Raw genomic sequence first — 24,521 nt, forward strand, 5'->3', positions numbered from 1 at the left:
CAAAGAAAACTCAGCGAGAGATTTGGGGTTGGCGAGGAGTGAATAGATGAACCATCTGATGTACCCTGCAGATCAGCAGACTCAGACCCTGCCAGACCAGCAGGGGAAGTGGCTGCTGAGCCAGAGATGCTCCATACAGAGTGTTCACTTCCTCTATCCCCAAATTCCAGTCAAAGGGCTAGCGGTAAAAGTGCCAGGGCAAATCTGTTTTATCTCTGCCTAGGGGGTCGGGGTTTCTGTACGGATCCAGAGCATATCTGGAGACTGTATGGCACAAAGATGACAGAGGAGCCGCAGAAAACCGGTCACCTACAGACAGGCAGAGAGTCTGCTTAGACTACAGCTGTGTAAGTAGGTAGCTGCATCTGCATTAGCTGTGGCTCGGTGTGATATTCAGGGAGAACTTCAAAAAGCAGCCTGTAATTTGAATAAATTTGTCTGCTCTCTGGGCCTTGGGAGCGGTGGGAATTCGGATGCTCTGCCAGGTGGCAGACCTTGCTGGCCAGGCTTCGGCTCACACTCTTCTGTGGCAGGCATCAACCAGGCACAGCAGCCTGGTGCGACTCTGTGGTGATACCTGCCCATCCTTCCAGACTGAGATGCGACTGGCTTGTGCTTGTTTAGAGAGCAATCACTTGTGGGATTGACTTGCTGTTCTGCCGGTTAAGACTCCTTTGTGGTTCAGGGCCGGTTTGTATTTGCTGTAGGCTCTCACCCATTTCTCTTCAGCAGTGACAGCTGAGCCCCTCCTGGGAATGCACAAAATGAGGTGACTAATGACATTATGTTGGAGAGGATTTTGTGACCACAGAAGTTATTTTGTTGTGGTTTTCATGGTCCACCGTTTGACTGTGTGATCCCAGGCAAGTCCCTGCAGTACACTTTTTCTGTAAGGCCTTGTCTGGTTTTTTTTCTTTTTTAATTTGAATTTATTCTCAATGATCATGTAGTAATCAGCATTTCCTCTGCTGCCCTGTCCAGAGGTGCTAAGTGGTCAGTGTTTGCCTTAAATGGAGGCTGTGGATTCATGGCACTTGCTCACAGAGGTGTTGCCTGGAAAACTGGGGCTCCCCTGCCTGATAGAGATGGGGGCCCTTTACAACACTGTTGAGAGACCAAATGTGTTGATGTTTTGCAGGGGTTTCAGACAAATTGAGGGTAAACGTGGCAAAAAAAGTGTTAATGACTAATTCAACTGAATATGAAATAGAAGTAACTTTCTAAAGAGTTCAGAGGCTTTTCAGGATATTCCACAGTATCGCCACAACTTACAGTCTTCAGATGCTGGGGTTTGTTTTTGTAGGAGGAGACTGTTGGCCAAACCACTTGAATTAGCCTGTATTTTAAAGTGCTGTGAAGCTGTTTAACTTCTGATGGAGCAGTCTGCAGACTGTGACAGATGATAATTGTGATTCAAAGCTGTGGCTGAAATACAGCCCTCCTGGTGCTGTGCTGCTGCAGGGGCTGGGCAGGGAGCTCGTGTCCACATCTGGCACATGGATGTGCTGGGTAGTAGCCTCGCACCCCTGGGCCCAGACAGTGGGTGCTCCCCTGGCATGGCGCATTCCTGGCTGAGGGCTGCAGGGAGTGATGCAAATGCAGAGTACCCTCAGGTGATTGCTGGGAAAGCCTGGCCCCCTTGTTTCTCTGCTGATTAAAAAGTCATGTGTGCCTGAGAGCCTGAGCCTGCCTGGGGGGTAAGGTCAGCTGGAGCTGCTTCAGCTTTACAGCAGTAAGGAGGCGCCTGTGATCTACTCTTTTTCCTTACAGTTTTTGTACTGCAGCACTAAGAGGTGATGCCCATGCCCTAGCAGCACTGCTCAGTGCCAAGGAATTTAAAAACCCAGTCCAAAATCAACCTACAAAATAGCTTTAAAAGGGTTTTTTGCTTGCTATCCTCCTAAACCGATCAGGAGGGCAGACACAGCTTTGCCCTTTGCAGAGTACCCATCACCACGTTGGCAAAAGGATGGGAGCCACGGCCTGGTTCCCTTGCACCCTGCCGCGTGGGCATGGACCACTGGTCGCCTGGGTGGGAGGCATCTGCAAAAGCAGAGGGCACTGGGCTGCAGTGTTGTAGCCTGGAGCTGCCTGGAGCTGTCGGGTTGGGGAGGCACCGAAAGCTTCAGCTTTGCTGCTGAGCTCTGGCTGGGGCCTTGCGGGGTTTCATGCCCGGTTTGTGGGAGCACTGCCTTTGGTGGTAGCCGATCCCCTTCCTTTAATTCAGCCTGTGCTGTAAAAAGGGCACTGCTGAAATCCCCCGCTTTGTTGGTAATGTGAGGCTGCTGCTGGTTCGCCTGCATGCATGTCTCCCCACTCTCTGGTGGCTAGCAGCTGTGGGCCTCCTGCCCCTGCGGACCCCCGGGCTGTCCGCCCCGTGCCACGCGGTGGGACGGAGGTGGGACTTGGTCAAGCAGAAGCCTGCAGCCACAGTGTGCTGCACAATAGCCACTTTGTGCAGCGCCCTGACCTCATCTGCCCACTGCGCTGCAGCTGCGCCCCTGCCCTGTGCCTTAACCCTCCGCACACTCTCCCCGCCTGAGCAGCGGTGGGGCAGGGGACAGGCTTTGTTCGGCAGCTGGTTGGTGGGGAAGGCTGCTCCTCCTGGCCCAAGCCCAGCTCTGGGGGCTCATAGGGAAGAAGGTCAGGCAGGCTTCTTGCTCTCAAATGCCTTCCCAGGAGAGAAGAGCCATGGGACCGTGCTCCCCTAGCCAGATTGGTGTGTGCACTGGGAGTGGCGTTGGGCTGGAGCTCACACGTTGGTGTTGCCTCTGCACTGGTGTCTGCTTCACCTCCCTGTCACAAGAAGCATCTTGTTGAGGCCCCTTCAGCTCTCTGCTTATTGGGCCACAGAGCTGCTTCACTGCCTTGCTGTCATTTTTTCTCTTTATGGACATCGCATCACTGGACATGGTTTCTCCTTTCGCATCAGCCTTCTGCTATGACTTAGAGTGCGGTTTCTCCTCACATTGTAATGTTTCTTCTTTCAGTTCTTTTTCTAAACAAACAAGGCAACATCATAGAATCATAGAATCATAGAATTGTTTAGGTTGGAAAAGACCTTTAAGATCATCCAGTCCAACCATTAACCTACACTACCAAGTCTACTCTAAGCTAATCAAGGGTAGACTAGACTAAACCATGTCCCGAAGTGCCACATCTACCCGTTTTTTGAACACTTCCAGGGATGGTGACTCCACCATCAGTCTGTTTCTTTATTTTCTGTGATAGACATTCAAGCTTGGTCTGCCTTGTTCCTGGAAGACTCTGGACAACTGGGAAACTGGCTGGTAGGGTTAACAGCATGGAAGTAAAACGAGTTATGGAGCTGAGAAGACTTTTTCTTAAAACTTGGTCTGCTTAAAACTTTGTCCTGTCAAGAGCTTTAAGATGTCAACAAGTGACAGACACGTCCATTCCTTCAGTCAAAGTGCACCAGCCCTTCTGTGGAGGGTCCTCAGCAAAACTAATGAAAGGCAGACTTCTGGCCTGCTTGATTTTCTTCTAAAAGTTTGGTCTTTGAATCAAGTTACAGCACAGTTACTGAATACAAACTTTTTAAAATTTTGAAATCTTTTTCATTAGACAAGTGAAAATCCCTGCAAAATTCTTGTCATAACAAGCTGATTGTATATCAGTATGTAGCATTTGATGAAGTGTGCTGATTTATTGTAAATTAAATGATGAGTTAAGTTGAACTTGAGAGTTCCTGTGCTCTCTTGCATGAAATAGACTAAACTGATTTGAAAAAATGGTAATAGTTAAACTGCGTCCGACTCTAGACAGGCCCTTAGGTTTAAAACTACAACCACATAACAAAATTAAATAATAATAATTTAAAAACCCCACCAGTAGACAAAAGAGCTGTTACTTTGTCCTGTGGAGGTAGTGAAAATGAAACCATTCTAAAAATAGAAATGTGCATATAAAAAGCAGATGTAAGGTGTTTAATACACAGGGTGATATTTTGCATTGTACACTGAAGAGATTTTTCAAACTCTTAAATATTTGTAAATTAAGCTGTGATGCCTGCCTTTAAACTGTTTATTGCCAGACTTTTAAATATTTATTTTTGAACTGCAGTAGTGCGACATAAATTCATCCTTCTTGACTATTTCATTATTCCTAGAATGACCTTGCATTAAGAATATCTATATTTTGTTTGTTAATATATATTACAATCATCTGCATGATGCAGTTTCTATACAATAGTTTGGATACAGTAGCTTGTGTGCATAAGCACATACATGTGTGCACCACTTACCGTCTGGGTTAGTTCAGAACTGCTCAAGTCCATGTTAGAGGACTTGGAGCACTACTGCTTAATTGGAGATGTCTCCTGAAGCAAGCCTGGACTAGAGAGCTGTGCTCTGAGAGACGCAGGAGTGGTGGTTCATCTCTGTTCTTAATGTGGTATTTTGATGTGGCAGTGATGTGCAGCAAAGCCACACATGCCAGTTCAAGGGTTAATTACTGCATGTCATTCGGTAAATATGTAACCCTCTAAGTGATCGTTTCCAGTCCCTGCAACTTTCTTTCGAATCCAGGTCCAGGACGGAGAGAGTCACCGGGTTGTGAGCAGAGAGTATTTGTATAACAGGAGGTGAGATTGGTGGGAAGATTCTTAGGCTGAACCGATTCTGCTGTTTTCTGGGAGTTTAACCCTAAAATGTTCTAATTCAGCCTTATTTTTAGAGTGAGGCATAACTCTTGTGCCTTCAAAAAGACTTTCCACATTTTCTTAGTCATGTAATTTCCTCCTTTTAAGTAGAAGCCAGAGCAAATCATAAAATAAACTTTCCTTCATGCAAATAATAGTGCTCCCAAGCTGTAGGTTTCAGCTCTGATGCCAGCAGTTCTGTCGGAGACCAACAGGGAGGGACTTTTTAATTGAAATAGGGAGGCTGAGCACAGACGCTGCCTCCTTCTTCCATTTCCTTTTCTGCAGGTGGAAAAACGTCTCAGAAACCAAACCCTACAGTTTATTCTCAGCTCTGCTACTAACATTCTCCATGACCTTTGGCAAATCTCTGCTCTTCTCCTTGTCATAGCTCCCAAAAAATAACTCGAGGAAATAAAACTGCACTTCCAGATTGGCCTACGAATAATCCCAGGGTTACTAAACTGAATGTGTAACCTTTCTTATAGGCCATTCCCCCTGGCTTTAGACTACTGCAAGTCATGTAGCCAAATAAATGTTATTTCAGGTCTGCCTTGTATCTATGTAAATAGGAGTTAATGAGTTGCTGCATCTCATGGCTGGCTTGTGACGTGGAGGTCTCCAGAGGGAGGATGAGGAGAGGCTGCCGTGGAAAGTCCCTGGCTGTTGCTAGGCAGCACTGCGTTTTAGCTTCCCCGTCCGAAAGTCTGTGCTCACGTTTGGCAAGGAAAAGGAAAACTGAGGGATGGAAAACCATACAAAGACACTTGACTTACTTTTTGTAAAGCATGGCTTTACTGTGCTGGGTGCAAAGAGCATGTGGCTGCAAGTGAGGTGGAAGCAATTTGATTAAATAGAATAACATTTGATAACTGGCCTTCTATTTATTGATTCTCAGCTGCAGGAGCATGTGGCTGGCTTGCCTGCTCTCTCCCCCTCCCTCTGTTTTGTCTCCTACGATGATCTTGGGCCCTTGCAGTGAAGCTGGAAGAATGCAGCACAAGTGGTCTTGCTCCACTTCCAGTCTAAGTGGAAGCAGGAAAACCCAGCAGTTCTAGAGAGCTTCCTCTGCTGAGGCTTACGCTCCAGTTTTACAGCCTGCGGATGAGGGGATGTCATGTTGTCATTTTACTATAAGTCCATCGAGAAGTACACCAGAGATCACTATTACCTAACAAAAATTGTTATGCAGGGCATCCTGTGCTTGCTGCACAATGCAACCTCTTTGAACTGTAGCAGTAGTGCAAACAGTGGTTAAGTTCCTCATATGATTAAAGCTCATCACAACAGCATTGCTAAAAGAGCACCTCTTTTTTCTGCCAGAAGTGTAGGACTTGGGATACAGCTGAGCACTTGAATTCCTCTTGGTAGAGTCTGGCTGGTTGTCCTTCCACCCACAGGCCAGTTCAAACTTTTCAGTCAGTCTTTGTCGTTGTCTTGTAATTGCTGTGTCTGTTCCTCCCTATGCATTTTAACAGAAGGCCAGGATGAGTAAATTTAAGGTCTTGCTGCCTCTGCTAATTTGCAGTTGGGAAATAATGTCTTTTGTTGCACCCCAATGGAGTCATCGGGGGATCTGCGGATGGGGACCTCGCTAGGCATTGGACCCTGCTGAACTGTGCTGGAAGGCGTTGTACTTGCTCCCTGGCTGACAGAGTTGTGCTTAAAGATACTTTTCCCTTTTCAGCAGAGGATCCTGTGATGCTGCTGAGCTGCTGTGGAATTTGGTGTCACAGCCTTGCTCCATCCTTGGGGGTTCAGCCAAGTAGCACTATAAAGCTCAGCTTTACAGCAGCCTAGAAAAGCTGAGAGTCTCACCCAAAGTCATGCAGCTTGCAGTCAAGTGGGATGCGGCAGGGTACGTCCTGCTGTAACAGCGCTTTTCCCCTAAAGGATGGGGCTCAAAATCCGGAGTCCTGATTCTCACTTTCATTGTTTGACCCTATTTTGTCTTGCACATTTTATCCCGCCAGTGGGCTTGTGGCTTGAGGTGTCTAGCCTCATCCCCACCAGCCAACATTTCACAGCAGTCTAGAATAAAAAGCTTACAGAGAGAACAAAACTTTGCAAGACCTCACAACTCCTCACTTTGCCCTTCCCTGCACCCCTGGCGTTTCTCAGCCCCACCAAGTTCTCCCTCCTCCTCATTTTCACTGTGTGGTTGTGGGGGGCCTTAAGAAAGGCACTAACCTCACAGTAAATACCAGGCTTACAATAACTGCCTTGCAGCCTGGCTGGGAACGGAGCCCCACGTAGTTTTATAGGAATTCCCGGAGAATTACTTGCTTAGTTGGACAGCACAGGCTTGGGTTAGTTCAGTTCGGTAGTTCCCTTTGTCTCCTTCTACCTGGTTTGTGCAAAGGCCTGTTGGGTCCTTTTAGGTTAGAAACCTTGGTGCTGTGTTGACATGGGTGCCTGTGCTGCCGGGTCAGACCTGGGGACAGAGGCATCAGGCATAGCTATTGTTGAGCCCTTTGATGAATAACAAAGGCAGCATTAGGATTCACCTGCAAAAGCATTAAGAGAAAAAGCTCAAAATCCTTGCCACACTTCCCTTCTTCCCCATGCATGCTTGGACAGTGAAATGCACTTTCCTCAGGCCCCGAACTACCCATGTACAAGTTTCAAGACTTGCTGCAGTGCCCGTCTCTTTTCCAGGCATGTAAGTGGGCCGTGAGTGTGCTGAGGGCTGGATTTTAGATCCAAGAAGCTGGTGTGCATAGAAGTGGTGGGTGGGTCTCCAACCCCCTCTCAAAGTTTTGGACAGCTGTGTGGATTGGCACTGCAGAGACTTGCTCATGGGGTGTAGAATGACAGAAGGTGGTGGTGAAGTGGGACTTCTCCCCTCACCCCCCCCAGCAGTACTTTCTACCAGAAAAATAATATGTACTTTCACCTGAGTGCTGTCTTCAGTTTGGGTTTTTTTTTTTTCTTCTGAGGTTTTTGGGGGTTGTTTGTGTATTTTGGTGTTTTTTTAAAACTTTCTGAGTTTCCAAGGCTCCCTTTACTGTGTTGCTTTTATCTTGTCTTCTACTGGAAAAATCAGGAAGACTACAAACAAAACAAGAAAAGAAGTAGCAAGGTCTCACTATTTAACATCCATGTTAGTAAGACGGTGAGATGGCTTTCCACAGGTCTTCTGTATTAAGAACTTAATCTGAAAAACACTTCAGTTGCTTTGTTAAAGCAGGGGGTGGGGGGAGGGAGAGTGAGTGTTTGCTGATACTTCACACAGTTTTCCAACTGGAAAAGGGTAGAAAACAGTCGGAAGCTAGGAAAATCTATTATTTCTTTCAAAAGCTGATGGAGAAGTTTCTGCCCGATGTGCCTCCGCCACCAAGTTTTTCACTATGAAAAATGTAGTTGAAGTATCTCTTTTTTTTTAAAAAAAAAAAAAAACAGAAAAACTGTTCTCTCTTGAAGCCTTGATTTTCCACTTTGAGTGGGTTTTTTGGAAAATTTTTGAGGGGAAAGAATGATTTTTATTCATTTGCCAACTTTCAAAGTGCTGTCTCAGAACTGGGATAGAGCTGCAACTCACCTGTTTATTTCTGTACTTACACAGAGTAATTGCTGTTTTAAGTATATCATGTTTGCTGAGTTGTGTGGTTCATATGTTATGACAACTTTAATGGCTCTTACGGTATATGGCAAAGGGTTTTATGACTGTTGGCCGGTGCTTTTTACCTTGTTTTTAATTCTAAATAAATAAACATAATGAAAATAACAGTTAAATAATGGGAACATCCACATTTACATTAAATAGACTATTTTTTTTCTTCATAAAAGGAAGATAAATTCACCTGCTTCAGGACAGAGTCTAACCACTAATTGACAGAAATTAGGATGAAACTTCCTTTTAGGCAGCTGTTCCATCTCTTTCTCTGTGGAATTTCTTGTACTTTCTTTCAAAACCCAGGGTATCAGCCACTGCCAAAGGACTCTGCGCAGGCTGGTCGAGACAGTCTCAGATTAGGTTGATTACTTGATGACCACCTCTGGTAATTCTTAGTCTTTCATATCTCACTTAACCATCTACCCATCTTGTTTGCTAATTCAATGTTGATGAAAAGAGACTCCCTACAACCTCCCTCTCTCTGTTCCCTCGTGCTACTGCTACTAATCCCTGGATTCTACTTCTCTTTCAGAAGATGCTGCTCAAGAAGAATTGTGGAGCGAAGACTAGAATTATTAAAATTCGTGTAAGTTGCCCTTTTCTGGTGCAGTTCCTTCATCTTTCCACATATATCTAAATGTGGTGATTCTCTTTGAACATCTATGCCCAGAAGATTATTTCTGGAGGTTTCCTGTGGCTTGATCAGCTGCATAACAAAAGTTGCTAGTCTGGAGTATAGACTGTAGTTGCAATTTAGGTTAGGTGCTGACGAGGCTAATAATACATCAGCTTTTCCATTTTGGAGACTATGGGTTCAAAGCTTCCTTGGAGTGAAAGTCTACATCCCCTGCTATGAGCTCATACAGTTATGCATAGCTGTTCTGTAGGTGTCATTTGGATCCTTCTTGACCAAGGGAAGTGCTGATCTGAGGTAACAAGTGGTGTTCAGCAGGGGTGAGAAGTACTGGTAGATAGCCGCGGAAGAGGAACTATACCTGCATGGTGCACTGATTTCTCTAGAACTGTATGGGATGTGGGACTGAATGATGGCAGATGAGAGCTAGATTGCTTGGATGGCTTTGCAGCTGGGATGACACTGCAGTGTCTGAGCATCTCTTGTTCTTGAGTGCACACACACCTAGCAGGGCTAGGTTTGCTCAACTCTCCTGCTTGTAGTTTGTGCTGCCCGCACCTCTGAGTCTGTTCTGTCTCTCGTACCCCATCCCCTGACTCTTCAGCCAGCCTGTCTCCTTTGTGGGTACCTTGGCTTTCTTTCGGTCTGTGCGGTATGGTGCTGCAGGGGGTGTGTGCGTGACCTTGCACATTGCAGCCAAAACAAGTGCTTCAGTTCACTGAGCCCCATATGGTCCTCCACATGTGTGCGATACACAGGCAAAACCAGGTGAGGGTAAAGAAAACAGATACCCTTTGTGATAAAACTACCACTTTCACTGCAGCAATTATAGCCAGCAGTGATGCCTTGTAAGAGGGATGAATGGCAGAGCAGGATCCTTCAGGGTTTACACCTTGCCCAGCAGGAAATGGGACCGAAGCTTTTGTGTACCCAGAGTACTACTGTTTAGGGGTGTGCCATTGGGTGCCCCTGCCCATCACTGCTTTATCTGAGAGGAGGGGGAGCAGGTAGGGCTGGCTAGAGCCTTGTGCAGAGCTGGATGGTATTTCTCCACTCCTCATGTGCCTTCTACCAGGGCACTTGTCTTCAGCAGCCCCACAATGTCCTGATACTTCTGATTGCACAGTTAATCCTGATCTATTATGTATTCTCTTGCGCTCCCGCCTGGACTGTTTTCAGTGGAGCTGTCTCCTGTGCCCTCTGAGCTCTCCCGAGACTGTGCCTGTCCTTCAGACCTACCAACAGTCTAATCCTGCCGCAATGTTTTAGTGCAACTTGTTTGTCACCTTCCTTTATCCCTGCCCCATGTGCTTTCGCTGTTGGTTTTTTTTTCTGGGTGTCCCTGGACTACAGCTATTACCAGTGCTGCTTGGTGGCAGTCCCACAATCCCTGGGGATTCAGAGACACCTCAGTGGGGTGGTTACCCCCAACACCTTGAGCTCATTATTGCGGCTTACTCTTGTGCCCCTGGAGAATGAAAGGCAGAATTACTCCTTCACTCCCTACTGTGCCCATGTCAGCTCACACTAAAATAAACAGCAGAAACTGAAAGCACACCCTTCTGACAGATGGCACAGAATCCACACTTCTCTGGCCAGCCTTGCCAAGCTGGGACAGTGCATCTACCTGAGGCGCTCGTGTGGTTTCCATGACAATACCATATGATACTTCACAGTCTCTTTTTGGTCTGTTGTGGTGGCAGATCTGTTAGGTAAAGGAGCGTTTTTGCTTCCATTTTTCAAATGATTGCGAGTGCCCACTTTTGTGTACCCAGCTTAGAAAGGAGGCAGCAGGTCCCTGGCAGAATACCTTGCCAAGGTGCCTCAGCTCTGGAAGCAGCTGAGAGAGGTCGATCCCTCTGAAGGACGATGCTGTGTTCTCATCATATGAAAGGAAACCTCAATCCAGCAAGACGTGCTTGGCACGGGGTTCCTTCTTAGTGTTGCCCAGCAGCAGGACAAGAGGTAACGGGCACGAGTTAAAACACAGGGAATTCAGGTTGCCCAGAGAAGCTGTGGAGTCTTCATCCATGGAGATAGTCAAAGCATGCCAGGACATGGTCTTGGGCAATGTGCTTTTGCTGACCCTGCTCTGAGGAGGGGGTTTGAACTAGACTATCTCTAGAGGTGCCTGCTCAACCTCAACTGTTCTGTGATTTCTGGCTCTTGCCCAGCACTCAGTAATGGAGTCAGAGCACACCAGGGACCTTAGTTCACTTGGGAGGGCTATTCTGGGGCCCTACTGAATGTGACCTTTTGCAGGATGATAGCAGAAGGCAAGGTGAGAGGCTTGGTCCTCTGTTGCTGAGGGTCTGGTGACACAGGTTCAGTGCTGGAACTTTGCCATTGTGGTGAGGGTGGAAGAAATGAAGACAGATCTCATAGCAAATGGGTTGATGAGCAGTTACAGGAGGAACCAGGCAACTGTCTGTGTGTCTGAACAGGAAACATCACCATGCGAACCAGTTTGCTTGTGTTGCTGTAGTCCTGAGAAGCCCTGATGCGCAAGTGCTCCTGTTTCAGCACAGATAGAGAGCGAGCAGTCTCTGAACGGAAGTGGGCAGCGACATCCAGACAGTGTACAACTGGATGGAGATGCAGTGAGTGAACTGATCTGAGGGGCAGGCAGGCTACCTAATGCTTTATGCCAGGGGTTTGAAGCAAGGATACGTGCCTTCTCCCCCTACTTGTCCTGCTGCTGAATACCTTGAAGGAGAGAGGATTGCCTTTATTCCCTCCTGTGCGAGGATGATGATGACAGTAACCTGCTAGTAACATCAATGAAGCATTTTCATCCTGTTCTTGCTGAGGTCAGTGTCTTACGTGGTTGTGAGGTCATGTGTGCTTTTAAAAATACCGTCCTCCTGACTGATATTTTGGTTGCCTTGATGTCTTGGGGCCTTACTGGCATGTCAGGATGCAAGGTGACTCTTTCTCATGCATCATCCCAGCTATGCTCTTCCTCCCTCTTCTGCTAGAAATGTCTCCCATGGGAAGGTGAGATGGAAGGGCAGTGTCTTTGCCCTCTGGCACTGAAACACAGTTTCAGCCCTTGGAAATGTTCCTGGTCCTCGGGAGTCTTTCTCAAGCAGGTGACCTAGGATGGGTTTTGCTTTTCCACATGCTGTTTGAACATTAAGGTGCCACCTTGTCCTTGTTCCCTGTATTTCAGCTTGCCATGGGCCAGCTCAAGCTGTGTTAGGCTACAGCCTTTCCATTCGCTCAGCAGTGCTTCTTAAGTAGAATGATGGGACAGTGATGTGACAAGTCTAAGAACCTAGACAGATTAAGGCAGAGAGATTAATAAACTTCCCAAATGTGCAGCAGCTCAGATGTGTTTGAAATGTTTTCAGGAATAGCAGCTGTGAGAGGTCAGGGCCTACAGTGAAAAGAAAATAATATTACAAAAATCTCCCTTCTGTTCCGCTCCCCCCCTCCCCCCCCCCAGTAGAGGATAATGGAACCAGAGAATCGGCCCCTGCGCGGACAGGAGCAGAGATAAATTGGAGGTGGCAGCGTGTGTATGAAATATGGATTTGTGCGTAATAGATACATGTAGCATAGCACGGGGCAGTGCAAGGTGAGGGGTAGGCGTGGGCCTACCATGGGTGTTGCACAGTGAGTTGGGCAATGTGCATGTGCAGACCTGGTCACTGGTGCCCTAAAGAGTCAGCCAGCGTGATGTCTGTAAGTGGTAGCAAGGTGCTAGGTGTGGGTGAGAGGGGTGCATGCATGTGCATGGGTATTTTAGCATCCAGAGCATGTTTGTGTGGTGCAGTTGGGTGTTGCGTGGAGACACTTCCTTAGCGCTGGAAGGAGGATGACTCTACAAGCACATGCTTGCAGGGTGTAACTGCCTTTACCCCAGGCCAGGCTTGGTCAGCTGTAGCCAGCTCTGAATGCAGAGACCCATCTTCCAGAGTCTTTCTATAATACTGCAAGTCTTCAGTTCTCCAGGCCCTCTTGGGATGAAGGTTACAAGTCTGCCATGAAGTCCTCCTCTTCTTGGTCTTCCTTCACAAACTCCTACATGCAGTCTCTGAATGGGATCAGTGGAGCTGTGCTTATCTCAGCAGCAGTAGGTGGGGTAGAAGACACAACTGGCAAGCTGCTGGTTATCTTGAGAGCTCTTGTTGGGGCAGGCAGAGAGGGAGGAAGAATTTCAAGGCCAATCTGATAACCTGGCTGATCAGAGAGATGTTTTCTGCTATGTAAAAATAAAATAAGAATTTTAAATCGGAACATAAACCTCTTGTGCTCTTGCCTTGATCTTATCGATGTTGAGAACGCCTTCTGCTTGGATAGGGGCCAAATCCCTGGAATGACTTCCCTGTCTATTATCTCTGCGTCTGCATCGTAAAAGGCCACTGCAGAAACATGCTGGGTTTTCTTCTCCTAAAACAAGGGACCTTTTCAGCTTGGAGCTGAGCAGGAGATATGCTGGCCTGAGACTTCTTGGCAAACGCCTGAGCTATTCACAAATGCAAGGCGTACTAGGTGACAGAGCAGTATTGGTGCAAACCTCTGGTTCTGGCTGCACAGCAGGAAGTAAGGATTTCTAAAAAATCAGAAGACTTTGTGTGTGTATACATACATATATACGTATACACACACACATACATGTTGCCTCTTCCATCACAGGCTCTCAAGGTGCTTCGCAAGCATTGATAAATATAGCATCCCAAGGCAGATAAATACAATGACTGCAATTTCAGAGTGAGTTAAACTGAGAAACCAGCAGAGAATGTGGCTTGCCCAAAGAGAGACAGTGTGAGGATAACTGAAGTCTGGGCTTTGATCTTCAAACCACATTCCTTGAGCTGTGTACTTATTTGTACCCTATCATGCAGTCTAAACAGCTCTGACATCTCAGGCAGCAGAAATCCCAAACTGCAGCTTGCTAACAGTTTGTCAAACCCTCCTGGTTGTCTTTAGTAGGTGACTGAGTGCCTAAACCCAAACCTGCCCTTTAGAGGTAACAGGAGAGACTCATCTCCCTGGCCAGTCGCATCCTTGGGTTACTTGCTGGGCAGAGGCCCCTCATGGAGATTTTAGCACTCCAGTTCCCTAGGTGGGCTCTTGTCTCCTGTTGATGGGCACCTCTCTGCTGAGCAAAATGGAGAAGGTCCTCTGCTAAGTGAAAGCATGAATATCCATTTGCTTATTGGGGAAGCCAGCTCCCCCCATGCTCCTCCTAACCCAGCCACCGAGCTGCCTGCTGAAGGTCTCTGGCCCTGGAGAGCCCCAGCCCTTGGTCTGAATAATTCGTGACAAAAGACTTTGTCCAGAGTTTCCTCAGTGTGGGGAAGAATCCAGTGTAGCCAAGGTGCAAATGCCTCTGTCTGTGAAAAACTATCCCAAACATCTGGCTCCAGACATTGTTTTATTTAGCATTGCTTTTATTGGATTTCATGGCAAAGGCTAACCAGCCTTCAGCCTGTCCGTAGCAGCCAGAAGAGGGACTGTCATGTGTCTCTCTTCTGCTTCCTTAAAGAAAAGAATTTTTATTGCTCCTGCTTTTTATAAATTCCTGCCATGTATGCCCTTGCACCCATTAAATCATTTAAGTGCTTGCAGAATAGACGTGGAATAACCAAGAGATCTGTAATCCAGACAGCACCATTAAAGTAGTGAGTGGCTGGTGAGTCAGGAGGCTGACATCCTCTTTGCAGCGCTGTCCTTGCTTTGTGGTCTGATATGGGTTGTGGGTCTGGTTTAAGAATGGGGGAGTGGGAAGGGGTAGGAAGGAGGTTAGGACTGAGGTGCAGCCCAGTCACCAGCTGCTCCTGGGACAGCCGTGTGTGTCAGTGGTGGCTGTGGCTGGTGGCACCATGGTTCAAGGGGCCGGGAAGTGGCAAGGCATGTTTCACAGAGAGGGGGACAGATTTGGTGACTTTTGGGTCATACCTGGGTGATAGAGCAGAGAGAGGGGGGTGTAGGGGATGGCAGAGGGTCACAGCGGCTCTGCCACTATTTTCTGGCAGAGCTTCAAGTCCAAGATGGCAGGTCAGGCATATCTTTTACGACTGCATCCAGGCCCACTGCAGTTGCTCCCTGCTCCCCTTTGTTTGCATGGCTGTGGGAACCTGGCACCTGTTCCCTCTTCCAGTCCCCAGAGCTGTAATCCTCTTTTCCCACACACCTCTCCCATAATACACCCACTTCCTGTGCTTGGCTTTCATGGCTGGGGCGGTTTGTCCAGAGGCAAGCACACTGTGTCAGCATGCGTTTGCAGCCTGCTCATGCCAGGGTAATTAATACTCACTTTGCAGTTTTAATTTGGGTTCCCTTTAAGTTGAAAGCAGCGTGCTGCTCTGTGCCAGCTTGCCTGGCCAGAGGGGATCGGGTTGCCCTAGCCTCATGCAAACTGGAAGCTGCACATGCCCAAGTATGCACCACGCGCCGGTTCTGAGAGAAGCATGGTACCTGGTGTTCCTGGCCCGAAGGGAGGAGGACTGTGAGGGCAGCCAGCTGTGATCCCTCTGAAGGGAGGGAGGATGTTCCTGCCACACAGGGAGGCCTGGCAGGGGGAAGGTGGGGAGGAAGGAGAGGACAAGGTAGTGTCACTTAGGTATAGACCAAAACTGCTAAGGACTCTACTTGGATGTAATTGAGAGATTTAGGGCCAGATCGTGCCTTGTCTGCGTCTGTGCTTGCTTGGAGCTCCTCTTGTGCCTGCTCCTCCTCCCACTCAGGCACATGCAGACCCTGTGGTGCATGCAGGAACTGCTGCAGGTGTGTGCAGGGAAGCACAGGCCATTTGGTATCAGAAGGAGAGACAGTGGGAACAAGACACAGCTCACGAGTAGGGGGATGGGTGTTCATTCACTTGTTCCTAAGAGATTTGTGTGGCCTTCAGAGGGTGATCTTCACTGGGACCCTGGAGCGGTGCGTTCCCCAAGTTGGCTGGGGAGCACTGACAGCCTGCCCTTCTGAATGACCCATCTGTCCCTTTTCATTGTGGAGGTCTCCTTCCTTCAGATTGTCAGGCAGGCAAAATCAAAGCTTGCAGTCAGCTTTCTCAAAGACACATCTCAAAGACATGTAAGAGAGAGGAAAAGAAAGGCTTGTTACACTGGTGCCAGCATGGACCTGTATCTGAAACTGGCCTATTTCTGCTTTTGGGCAAGTGACCAGCAAGCATCTGGTAGGCCCTTTGAAGTACCTTCCAAAAAAGTTGTGTTGTCTGTCTGGTGGCACCTCTCTAAGTCTGGTAGTTGCCATCTGACAACTATGCATACACATTTGCAAATGTTTGATAGATTTTTTTTTTTTAATTTATTTTCTTTCCTTTCCAACAGAAACAGTGATGTGTTTGTAAACTATTGAACTGGTCTTTGCAATGTGGTTGCATAGAAGGAAGGTGTTAGGCAGCCTGACGCTGGTGGAGGAAGACAGGCCTTTCAGCCTTTTAGGGAAAGGTAATGGAGAACACAGAAAAACAGTGCTAACTGCAAAGTTTTGTTCTTCCTTTTCAGAACAGTGTTTGGAGTTGATCTTTTTTTTCTTGGAAGAGAAGGGAGACGAGTGGTCTTTCATCATGGTAGAACTTCATTCTATCTTTTAGCTACCCCCTGAAATTAAACTGCTTATGAACCTGGGGATGGAGGAGAGACTTTCAGGAGGGAAGGGGTTTGCCTTTGAAAAGTTATTCTTTGAACTGTTCCAGCTCTGTGACTGGAATAAATTGTCAGAAGCCCTGTTGGAGTTAATGAAGAAGCAGTTAAATGTGAATTGCTGCTCCACTGGAGGAGCTGGTCCTGCTTGTCAGCGACTATTTCTTGAAAACTGCCTGAAGCGAGACTGTAATTGAAAGGAAATCACCTGTCATCAGAAGGTCGCAACACCGAGATGTTAATTGGTTCATCCTGGCTGCCTGACTGTGGTGTATGTATTATACACAGGAGAAACTGAGGCACAGGTGATGGGAAGTGGCTTGGTCAGGACAATGTCCAGAATTACAGATGTAGCTAGGAGCAGGCCTGGGGATCCCCTTCCCTTGCTCACAGCTGATGGTTTCGCACATCGAAGTTGAAGTGTCACCAGTTTCTTTTCTAACCAGCTGGCAAGGGTGAGAGCAACAAGGGCAATTAAATGAGTGGAATTAAAAGCAGTGCACCTGTAAATGCTCCACTGTCGAGTCAGACAGCCTTTACTGTCTCTGTGCCCTGCCTGAATATCGGTACTACCTCTGGCTCTGTCCACTCCTGGGCAAGGCAGCTGTCTCATGAAGAGGCAGCATCCCAGGCAGGCATCCGTCTTTGCCAAGGCTTTTCTGGGGATTTATTCCTTTCCACACAGGGTGGTGGTGGGAATCGGATGCGCCTTTACAACTTGCAATTACATGGTGCCTTTCATCCCAAAGGACTTTTAACAAGTGAGTCTACAGACTGCAAAGGGATCATTCACCCACCACTGAGAGGCATCCACCACTGGAAGGCAGCATCCTTTCAATGGAGCTGGGCAGTGTTTCCCAGCTGCTGGGGTAGGAGAGAAGGGACTCCTGTGCTGGATTGGCCCTGAGTAGAGGACAGCTTGGCAGAGTGCACAAGCTGATCTGATTTTGAATCCTGCCAGGATACTAGAGCTCTTACGAAAGAGGACCAAAGAGTATTAAGCAGGGCTTTAGTTTCATCTCACCCCTGCACACCACTCCTTTCTAAGACATTGTTGTGTTAGGTAACTTCGTTTCCCCCCTCCTGTGGGGATTGTCATTCCTACAGCTGAAAGCATGCTTGGAGCTGTGCTTGCCTTTGCTTTGTCCGAAGAGAACTGTGCTTCTGTGGAATCATGAGTCCAAAATTAATTATTTCACAATCTGCACTTGGGATATTTTCCCAGACTTCATAGGGGTAAGGGACGGGTTTCTAGGAGGAATGTGAGTTTGTATTAGTAGATTTATCCTTTACCTGTTTATCTTCTTCCTATGTACTTTTTCCTTGCTGAAACGTACAATTATGTTACAGATGGATTATGGAGCAGTTGTCCATTTCTCTGTTTTCGGAGGGCTGCTAATATGATTGAAATTCTGCATTTCTTCCGTGGTGTTTAATCTCACTGGTTGTCTTTGAGGGACCTGCATCCGGTTGCTATCTGTAACCATCTTTAGGTGTGCTTCTTTGTTAATGTGTTTCAGATATATTTCAAGCATGGTTGCTTATTTACCACCAGTATTTAATGGTGATAATGCAGTTGTTGACCACAGTACAGGTTTGCAAGAGTGTATAGGTAGGTGTGTGTGTATGAGGGAAGAAGTGTGTATCTGGGTGCATGCTGATAAGCATGTGTGACTGAGGCGGTCTGCACGTAGTTGCTTGAAACGTGTTAACACAAGCTAACTCCCTTAGGAGCTCATCTAAATCAAATGAGGCATGCAGTGAGGCACCATGGGTGTCTGCAGGTACTGAAACTACCTTCTGCTCTGGGCAGTTGTACAAGCAAAGTGATGAGCTGTGCTCCCTTGGGCTGTCCCCTGGATGCTGGTGGAGTTCGGGCCCTGCTTGGCTTGAGTTACGATGTGAGCGGACAAGATTTGTATGAGTGGGGACAGCTCTCCTTGTGATCGCCAAGTCAGGAGGAGGTCTGTGTGTGTGCATGGAGGGGTGTGGACAAGTGACCAGGGAAGGGCATGTGTACTGGGGAGAACCTGAGGTGTGTGAGAGCAGGTGAGTGTGTGCAAGTGAGCATGGGTGTGTGTGACAGAGCGTGCATCCCAGCGCCCTCCTGCCAGCAGCCGAGTGCTTGTATCTCAGGCTGTTCTCCAGCTGTGTAAATACATTGCCTAACAAATTGAGGGCTCTGGTTAATGATTGCCATTAGCGCAGGGCCCATATTAGGCTCCATTTTGTGTGAGTTACCCAGCTGCCTGAATGCCATTAGAGTGAACGCACTGGCCTTTAATGTCAAGCGTGGAGTGTTTGTGCTCCGAGGAGCCTGTGCAGGAGCTGGCCTGGGGTTGCTCAGCAGGGGCTGTCAGACAGGTTTGTGGCAAGCTCTCTGGGGCCTGCTGCAGTAGCAGCAACTCTAACAGCCTTCATTAGTCAAAGCGATGTTCCGGGCATCATAGGCTGGTGCTGGGCACCCCAAGGGGAAGGGCAGGCTGGCTAGGACACTTGCCCAGACTACAGGGAGGCAGCTGGCCCGAGCAACGGGGTGGGAGGAACGTGTTCCCCTCTCTGGCAGCCGGCCCTATCCGTCTTTTTTCTGAGAATACATCTACAGAGCTTTGCCTTGTGCTACTCATCAGAGCCAGACCACCACATGCTGTGATCCCAAATGGTGTCGTGGACTAAGCCAGATCAGGCCTGGTCATCCCTAGAGCAGAATATGAGCTCCAAAGAAAACATGCTCTTCTGCAAGAAGAGTGGAGTGCTTTGGTGCCGGTGCTCTTTCTTTCCTCCAGCAAGGTCCCTAGCAGAGGTGCTGCCCTGTCAATTATGGAGTAGGTGCAAGACAGACCTGCACTGCTCAGGGTTATAAATGACTGCAGATTGGTCAGGGTGCTCCCACGAATGAGGGCAGTTGCATTACTGGCTCTCCTGTTACTGCCTACATTTGGACACAAGGCCCTTCTCACCCTGCCCTCGCCTGCTGTTGTGGTGGCTGCGCTGCTGAAAGCCAGCCGTTGTCTTGTGGCCACGTGAGAGGTGCCATGATGAAGAGGTGCAGTTTGAGCCTTACTTGCAGCTGCCTGAACACCCATGAATCTCTGCATCCTCCTGTTTCTTCTTGTGTCCCTGTCCTTCGCCTCAGCCCTTGTTCTGTGCCCGTCTCCCTTGCAGTGCCCTGGGAAGGCGCTCTGCCCCACACATTGGCCCCAGAAGAAGGCCCAGAGAAAAACCCCAGGGTGCCTTCCCACCCAAAGCCTGGTGAGTTTTGTGGATGACTTTTGTGTGTCCTCTGGACCCGTCTTTCCCCAGCCTCTTCTCCATCTGCTGTCCGCCAGAAATGAATTGATTCAGCTGCCTCCCCTAATCCTGTCTGGCATTTCAAAATGGAGGGGACTGCCAGGTTCTTTGTTCCTGTTCCCTCTTGGCGCTGGCAGGGGACCTTCTCTGCTCTGGAGAAGGACAAATGTGCTGATTTATTCTGTCCCTTAGCTTTGAATAGGGGTTGCTATGTTACCCTCCAGCTCTGAGGCTTGCCAGAGCACACACCATATATAACCCCACAGCAGGTGGCTATTGAGTAAAGGCCCTTAAATCTGCCTCTCTTGTTTCTTATGCTGCTGGCCAAGGTGTCAGGGGGATGTAGCAGGGCATGATTTGCTGGCTGAAACTCCAGGTACAGCTGATGCCAAGCACCATGTTGGCATTTTCCATTCTCAAGTGCCCATCTTAATTTGCAGAGGAGGTACCAACTAGGCAGGAACACGCTGCCCACACTGGCTTTTAAAGAGGCCCTTTCTGACATGAAGGCTGCCCCATGGGTCCGAGCTGTGACTGTGGTCCTGGAGGCAGAGGCTTCCAGATCCTGCTGCAGTGACTGCAGCACCCGGGGCCTGGCTTGGACACTTCTGTAGCTCTCTCTAATTTGTCATGACTGTTTGGGTAAGCCTGACCATTTGAGCAGCTTTCTGGGAAAAGTTGCACGTGCTTGTCCTGTGATGATGAGTTAAAATAAAACCCAGCCAGGATAGAGACAGGTGGCATCAAAATATCACCTTGCCGTGCTGGTATGTGGTTGCAGCTGTCTGATAGACCTGACTTTGAAGTGCCAAAATGAACCTCTGTCTTAGAGGAGACAGCAGAGTTGGTAGTTGTTCCTAAAAAGCCTAATTCTTTGAGACACAGTCCCTTAGTGCAGACTGAGCGAGGGAAACCATGGGTCTTGCTAGGAAAGGCCAGGAAGAGGCAGCAGGGAGGCACATAACTCCAGAGCCCAGGCCAGATCTCTTCTCACTGGACTTTTTCCAACCTCCATAAAAACAATAGTAAAGCCCCTCCCAGCAGTGATGGGAGTGCGATGAAGGTGGGGGACATCTGCATGAGTTTCTGAGCTGCTGAACTCTCTGGCATGTGGCACTTGGTAGCTCACCCCTGTCCCTGGGGAATGAACTCTGCAAGAGCATGATTAAATACCCTGCTGGCCCACAGAGTAGTGAGACCTCCTCTTCTGGACAAAGAATGTCTGTGAAGCGGCTGCCTCACTGGTGCTTCTGCTTGCTTAAGGAAAGAAGCTAAACAAAGTTCCCAAGAGGTAAATGGAAAAGACTTCCTATTTAACAGAGTGGAATCACTTCTTTGGCACTGTAGTTCCTCTGGGATCCACAGGTCCCAGCACAGCCTCGTGGGGAACAGTATTTCTGTCCTGACACACAGTGCAAGGAGTGCATGGGTATTTCTGGCCTCCTTACTCTGGATCTGCTCTGACCATGCTCTGAACACTGGGAGCAAAAGGGGAGAGAAGAGTCTTTGGTGGCTGTGGTACAAACCAGGCTGTAAGGCCTTCAGGTGGGATCTTTTGTTCTGAGTGTCTCCCAGCCATTCCTCATTGAACTGTGGAGTCTGGAGCCAAAACTGGAGAGTTTCAGTGTGTCTGGGACTTCATAGATTAAGAAGGGGTGATTTGTAAATCCTTACTGGAGAGCTGCTGAAAAACAGGACTGAAGAAAGAATCTTCAGAGATTGACCTGGTTTATCTCCCAGCTCTAAAAGTGTAGTAGATCTTCCTTCAAGGCCAAGTGAATCTGAATTCAGCTTTTCCATGTGATACTTTCTGGACGTGATGCTGTTCTGACTCTGGGACTCTAAATGCATCATGGATATCCTGTTTCACTTAGTGGCTACAGGTGCCATGGATCCTGGTCATGTGGATCCCAGGGACCTCAGTCTTGGGGTGGGGGGGACACGCATGCTTTTTCTCTTGAGGGGTAGGAGCAAGGGAGTAAGTAAAGCGCTTCACTGCTTATGTTAGTGCCATTTGCTGCAAGTACACACATGACCACCCATTCACGAAGGTGTAATTGTGCCAGACAGGGATGTGGCAAAGCACTTGAGGCAAGAACTTCACTGTTGGCAGCTTATATGAGCACTGACTTCGTCCCTCTTTTTACTCCCCTGCAGAGCATCAATGGAGGCCGCCCACCACCCCACTTTGTGTATGATCCATCCACCTTTGCCTTCCGTTCCCTCAGCACCTTGAAGCCGCTGAGCCCGATAGCTCCAGTGGAAGAACCATCATGTGCCTACTGAAGGAGTTTCTCCAAAAACCTCAGGAACTATCAATCAACCACCTGCCTGGCAGGGAGAAGGGGAGGTGGCAATGCCCAAGGGGATGGGTGGGGGAAGAAGGGAACAGTGACACATCTTTGCAATACAGCCTCTCTGGCAGCAGGAAATGTATGGCTTTGCAGTAGTGCCTGTTTTCACACCATTGCCATATCTGAATAGTGGCAAAGGGAGAGATTTTTGTCTTTCAGGGCAAAACAAACCAGTCAGGTCCACAAACTGCAAGGGCAGCCACCCAAGGCAGTGTCAAACACAAGGATGGTGGTAGTTGAAGATATCCCTGAGGGGTTCAGGTGCTAGTATGGCCTGCATGGCAGCAGGGATGCATGAATAGAGTTTGAAACAAGTCCAGTCAGTTTCCCAAGAGTACCTCGGTCTACAGTGCTTTGCTATAGACCTGACCCTTCTCCAACTCAGAAGTGAGCTCAGGATTAGAGACAGAGGCTACACAGGGCTGCCTGGAAAGCACGAAGATCCCTCTCTGAGACTGTTACAACTGCATTCACTTCAAGCTCTCCTGAGTGGAAGACCCAAGGAGAGGGAGGTGGGAGGGTGTAACCAGCAAATCTAGCTGCATGTTCCAGCTGGTCTGCTGGCAAACTCAGTGATACCGTCTAAAATGGGGTTGAAAGGGGTTGTAGATCAAAGGTTAGAATAAAATTCTAGAATGGAAGGTCTGTGTTCAGCCATCCAAGGAAACACAGTGCCCGCCCTCAGTCCTCTCAGCATCATCAGAGAGAAGATATTGGCGGGATGACTGTGCTCTTGGGTCTCCTCTCTGCTGATGCTGGCTGTGTTCTGGGATATGCAGCACTTCACAGCATTGTCCCAATACCCTGCTGCCCCAGCTTGATGCTGAACGTTAACTGGTATCACCAAACTCAACCAAATCTACTGTCTCCAGCAGCTTTCCACTCCCCTGTTATGCTGGCTGTTAAATTCTTGTAGAACCCTCTTGTACCAGTGGAACAAGTATTCCCAGATGTAGCATGGAGTGGGAGAAAGAGGTCTCTGTTTTGTGGCCACCTGTTCGTGGAAGAAACAGGAGGGAAGTTTGGGTGAAGCTATGGGACATTTTTGCATAGACAGTACTAAGACAGTTAGGACCATGCTAGGCCTTGCTACCACTGGAGTTTGACTGGGATCTGGCCTTGAGACATGTATGTGTTTTGTGCCACAAGGCAACAGCTAATGGGACAAGCTCTCATCTCTCTCAGTGAGGCAGAGCAACAAGGCATTTCCCCTTGCTGCATCTGGTGGAGAAAGTAGCCTCTTTGTCTAGGCATTCCCCACCTTGAGCCTGTATCTGGCTGGGTGCAAGGGGAAGCGAGTAGTTTATTTCTTGTCTGAATCAAGAGGAGCAACTGCGAGTAATACAAAATAATTTTTGTTTTTAAATCTGCTCCCGTGTGGAGGTCTTTGATGCCATTCTTTGGATGAGACCAATGGTCAGTCCAGCTGCCAGTAGGAGGCCACACAGTGAACCAGCATTCACTGGTGCCTTCTGGGCCCTTCACTGAGACCCTTGGGGAAAGCCCAAAGGCCGTTTAGGCCTGGGGACCCGAATCCCCCACTCCTGCCCTCCTCCCTCCCCAACCTCTTCTCACTCAGGCAGGCAGAGCAGCTGGGCAAGGCAGTGAGGGGATGTCTGTCCTGATGCTGCCTCAGCTCTGCCTGCTCTTTGGCTCCAGACTGTCACAGCTGGGCCCACCCCCCTGCATCAGCACCACCTCCAAGGGGTTGCTTGGGTTTGCTGGTGAGTTGCCTCTGGCAGAACATCATGGTTCCCCACAGGAAGTCCCTTCATCCAACAGAGGCCGATACCTCTGCTGATTCCTCCTGCCCCTGTAGAGAATGGCACACCTCAGCTTTTTAACTGCTGACAGATCAAGCTGACCAGTGCAGGACAGTAAGTGTCGCCCCTTCGGACCAAAAACCCTGTGCTCAGGAGAATCATAGAATCATTTAGGTTGGAAATGACCTTTAAGATCATCAAATCCAACCATTAACCTAACCTAACCAAGTCCACCACTAAACCAATTAAGGGTAGAGTAATACTTAATTTCACGTTTCCTGGCTTTGTGGCTGGATTATTTCTTAATGAAAGTAAAACTATGAATCATTAAGGTTGGAAAGGACCTCTAAGATCATCAGTCCAACCATCAACCCAACACCACCATGCCTACTAAACCACGTCCCACAGTGCCACATCTACACGTTTTTTAAACACCTCCAGGGATGTTGACACCACCACCTCTCTGGGCAGCCTGTTCCAATGCTTGACCACTCTTTCTGTGAAGAAAATTTTCCTAATATCCAATCTAAACCTCCCCTGATGCAACTGGAGGCCATTTCCTCTTGTCCTATCGCTAACTACTTGGC

General features: G+C 48.3%; 1 protein-coding gene across 2 annotated transcripts in view; it reads left to right on the top strand.

Moving 5' to 3' along the window:
- LOC104033930 (uncharacterized) overlaps window positions 1-22,151 on the top strand; it is a 63,004-nt gene extending 40,853 nt beyond the window's left edge. The window contains exons 4-5 of one of the 2 annotated variants that reach the window (XM_075708214.1): window positions 8,809-8,862; window positions 21,975-22,151. In XM_075708214.1, coding sequence (XP_075564329.1) covers window positions 8,809-8,862; window positions 21,975-22,103 — 183 coding nt within the window. In that variant the 3' untranslated portion in view covers window positions 22,104-22,151. The remainder of the gene's footprint in view (window positions 1-8,808; window positions 8,863-21,974) is intronic. The other variant, XM_075708215.1, reaches the window with a different exon arrangement.
- The last annotated feature ends 2,370 nt before the right edge of the window (window positions 22,152-24,521 follow it).

This window comes from Pelecanus crispus, chromosome 3, assembly GCF_030463565.1.
Source record: "Pelecanus crispus isolate bPelCri1 chromosome 3, bPelCri1.pri, whole genome shotgun sequence".
NCBI classification, from domain to species: domain Eukaryota; kingdom Metazoa; phylum Chordata; class Aves; order Pelecaniformes; family Pelecanidae; genus Pelecanus; species Pelecanus crispus.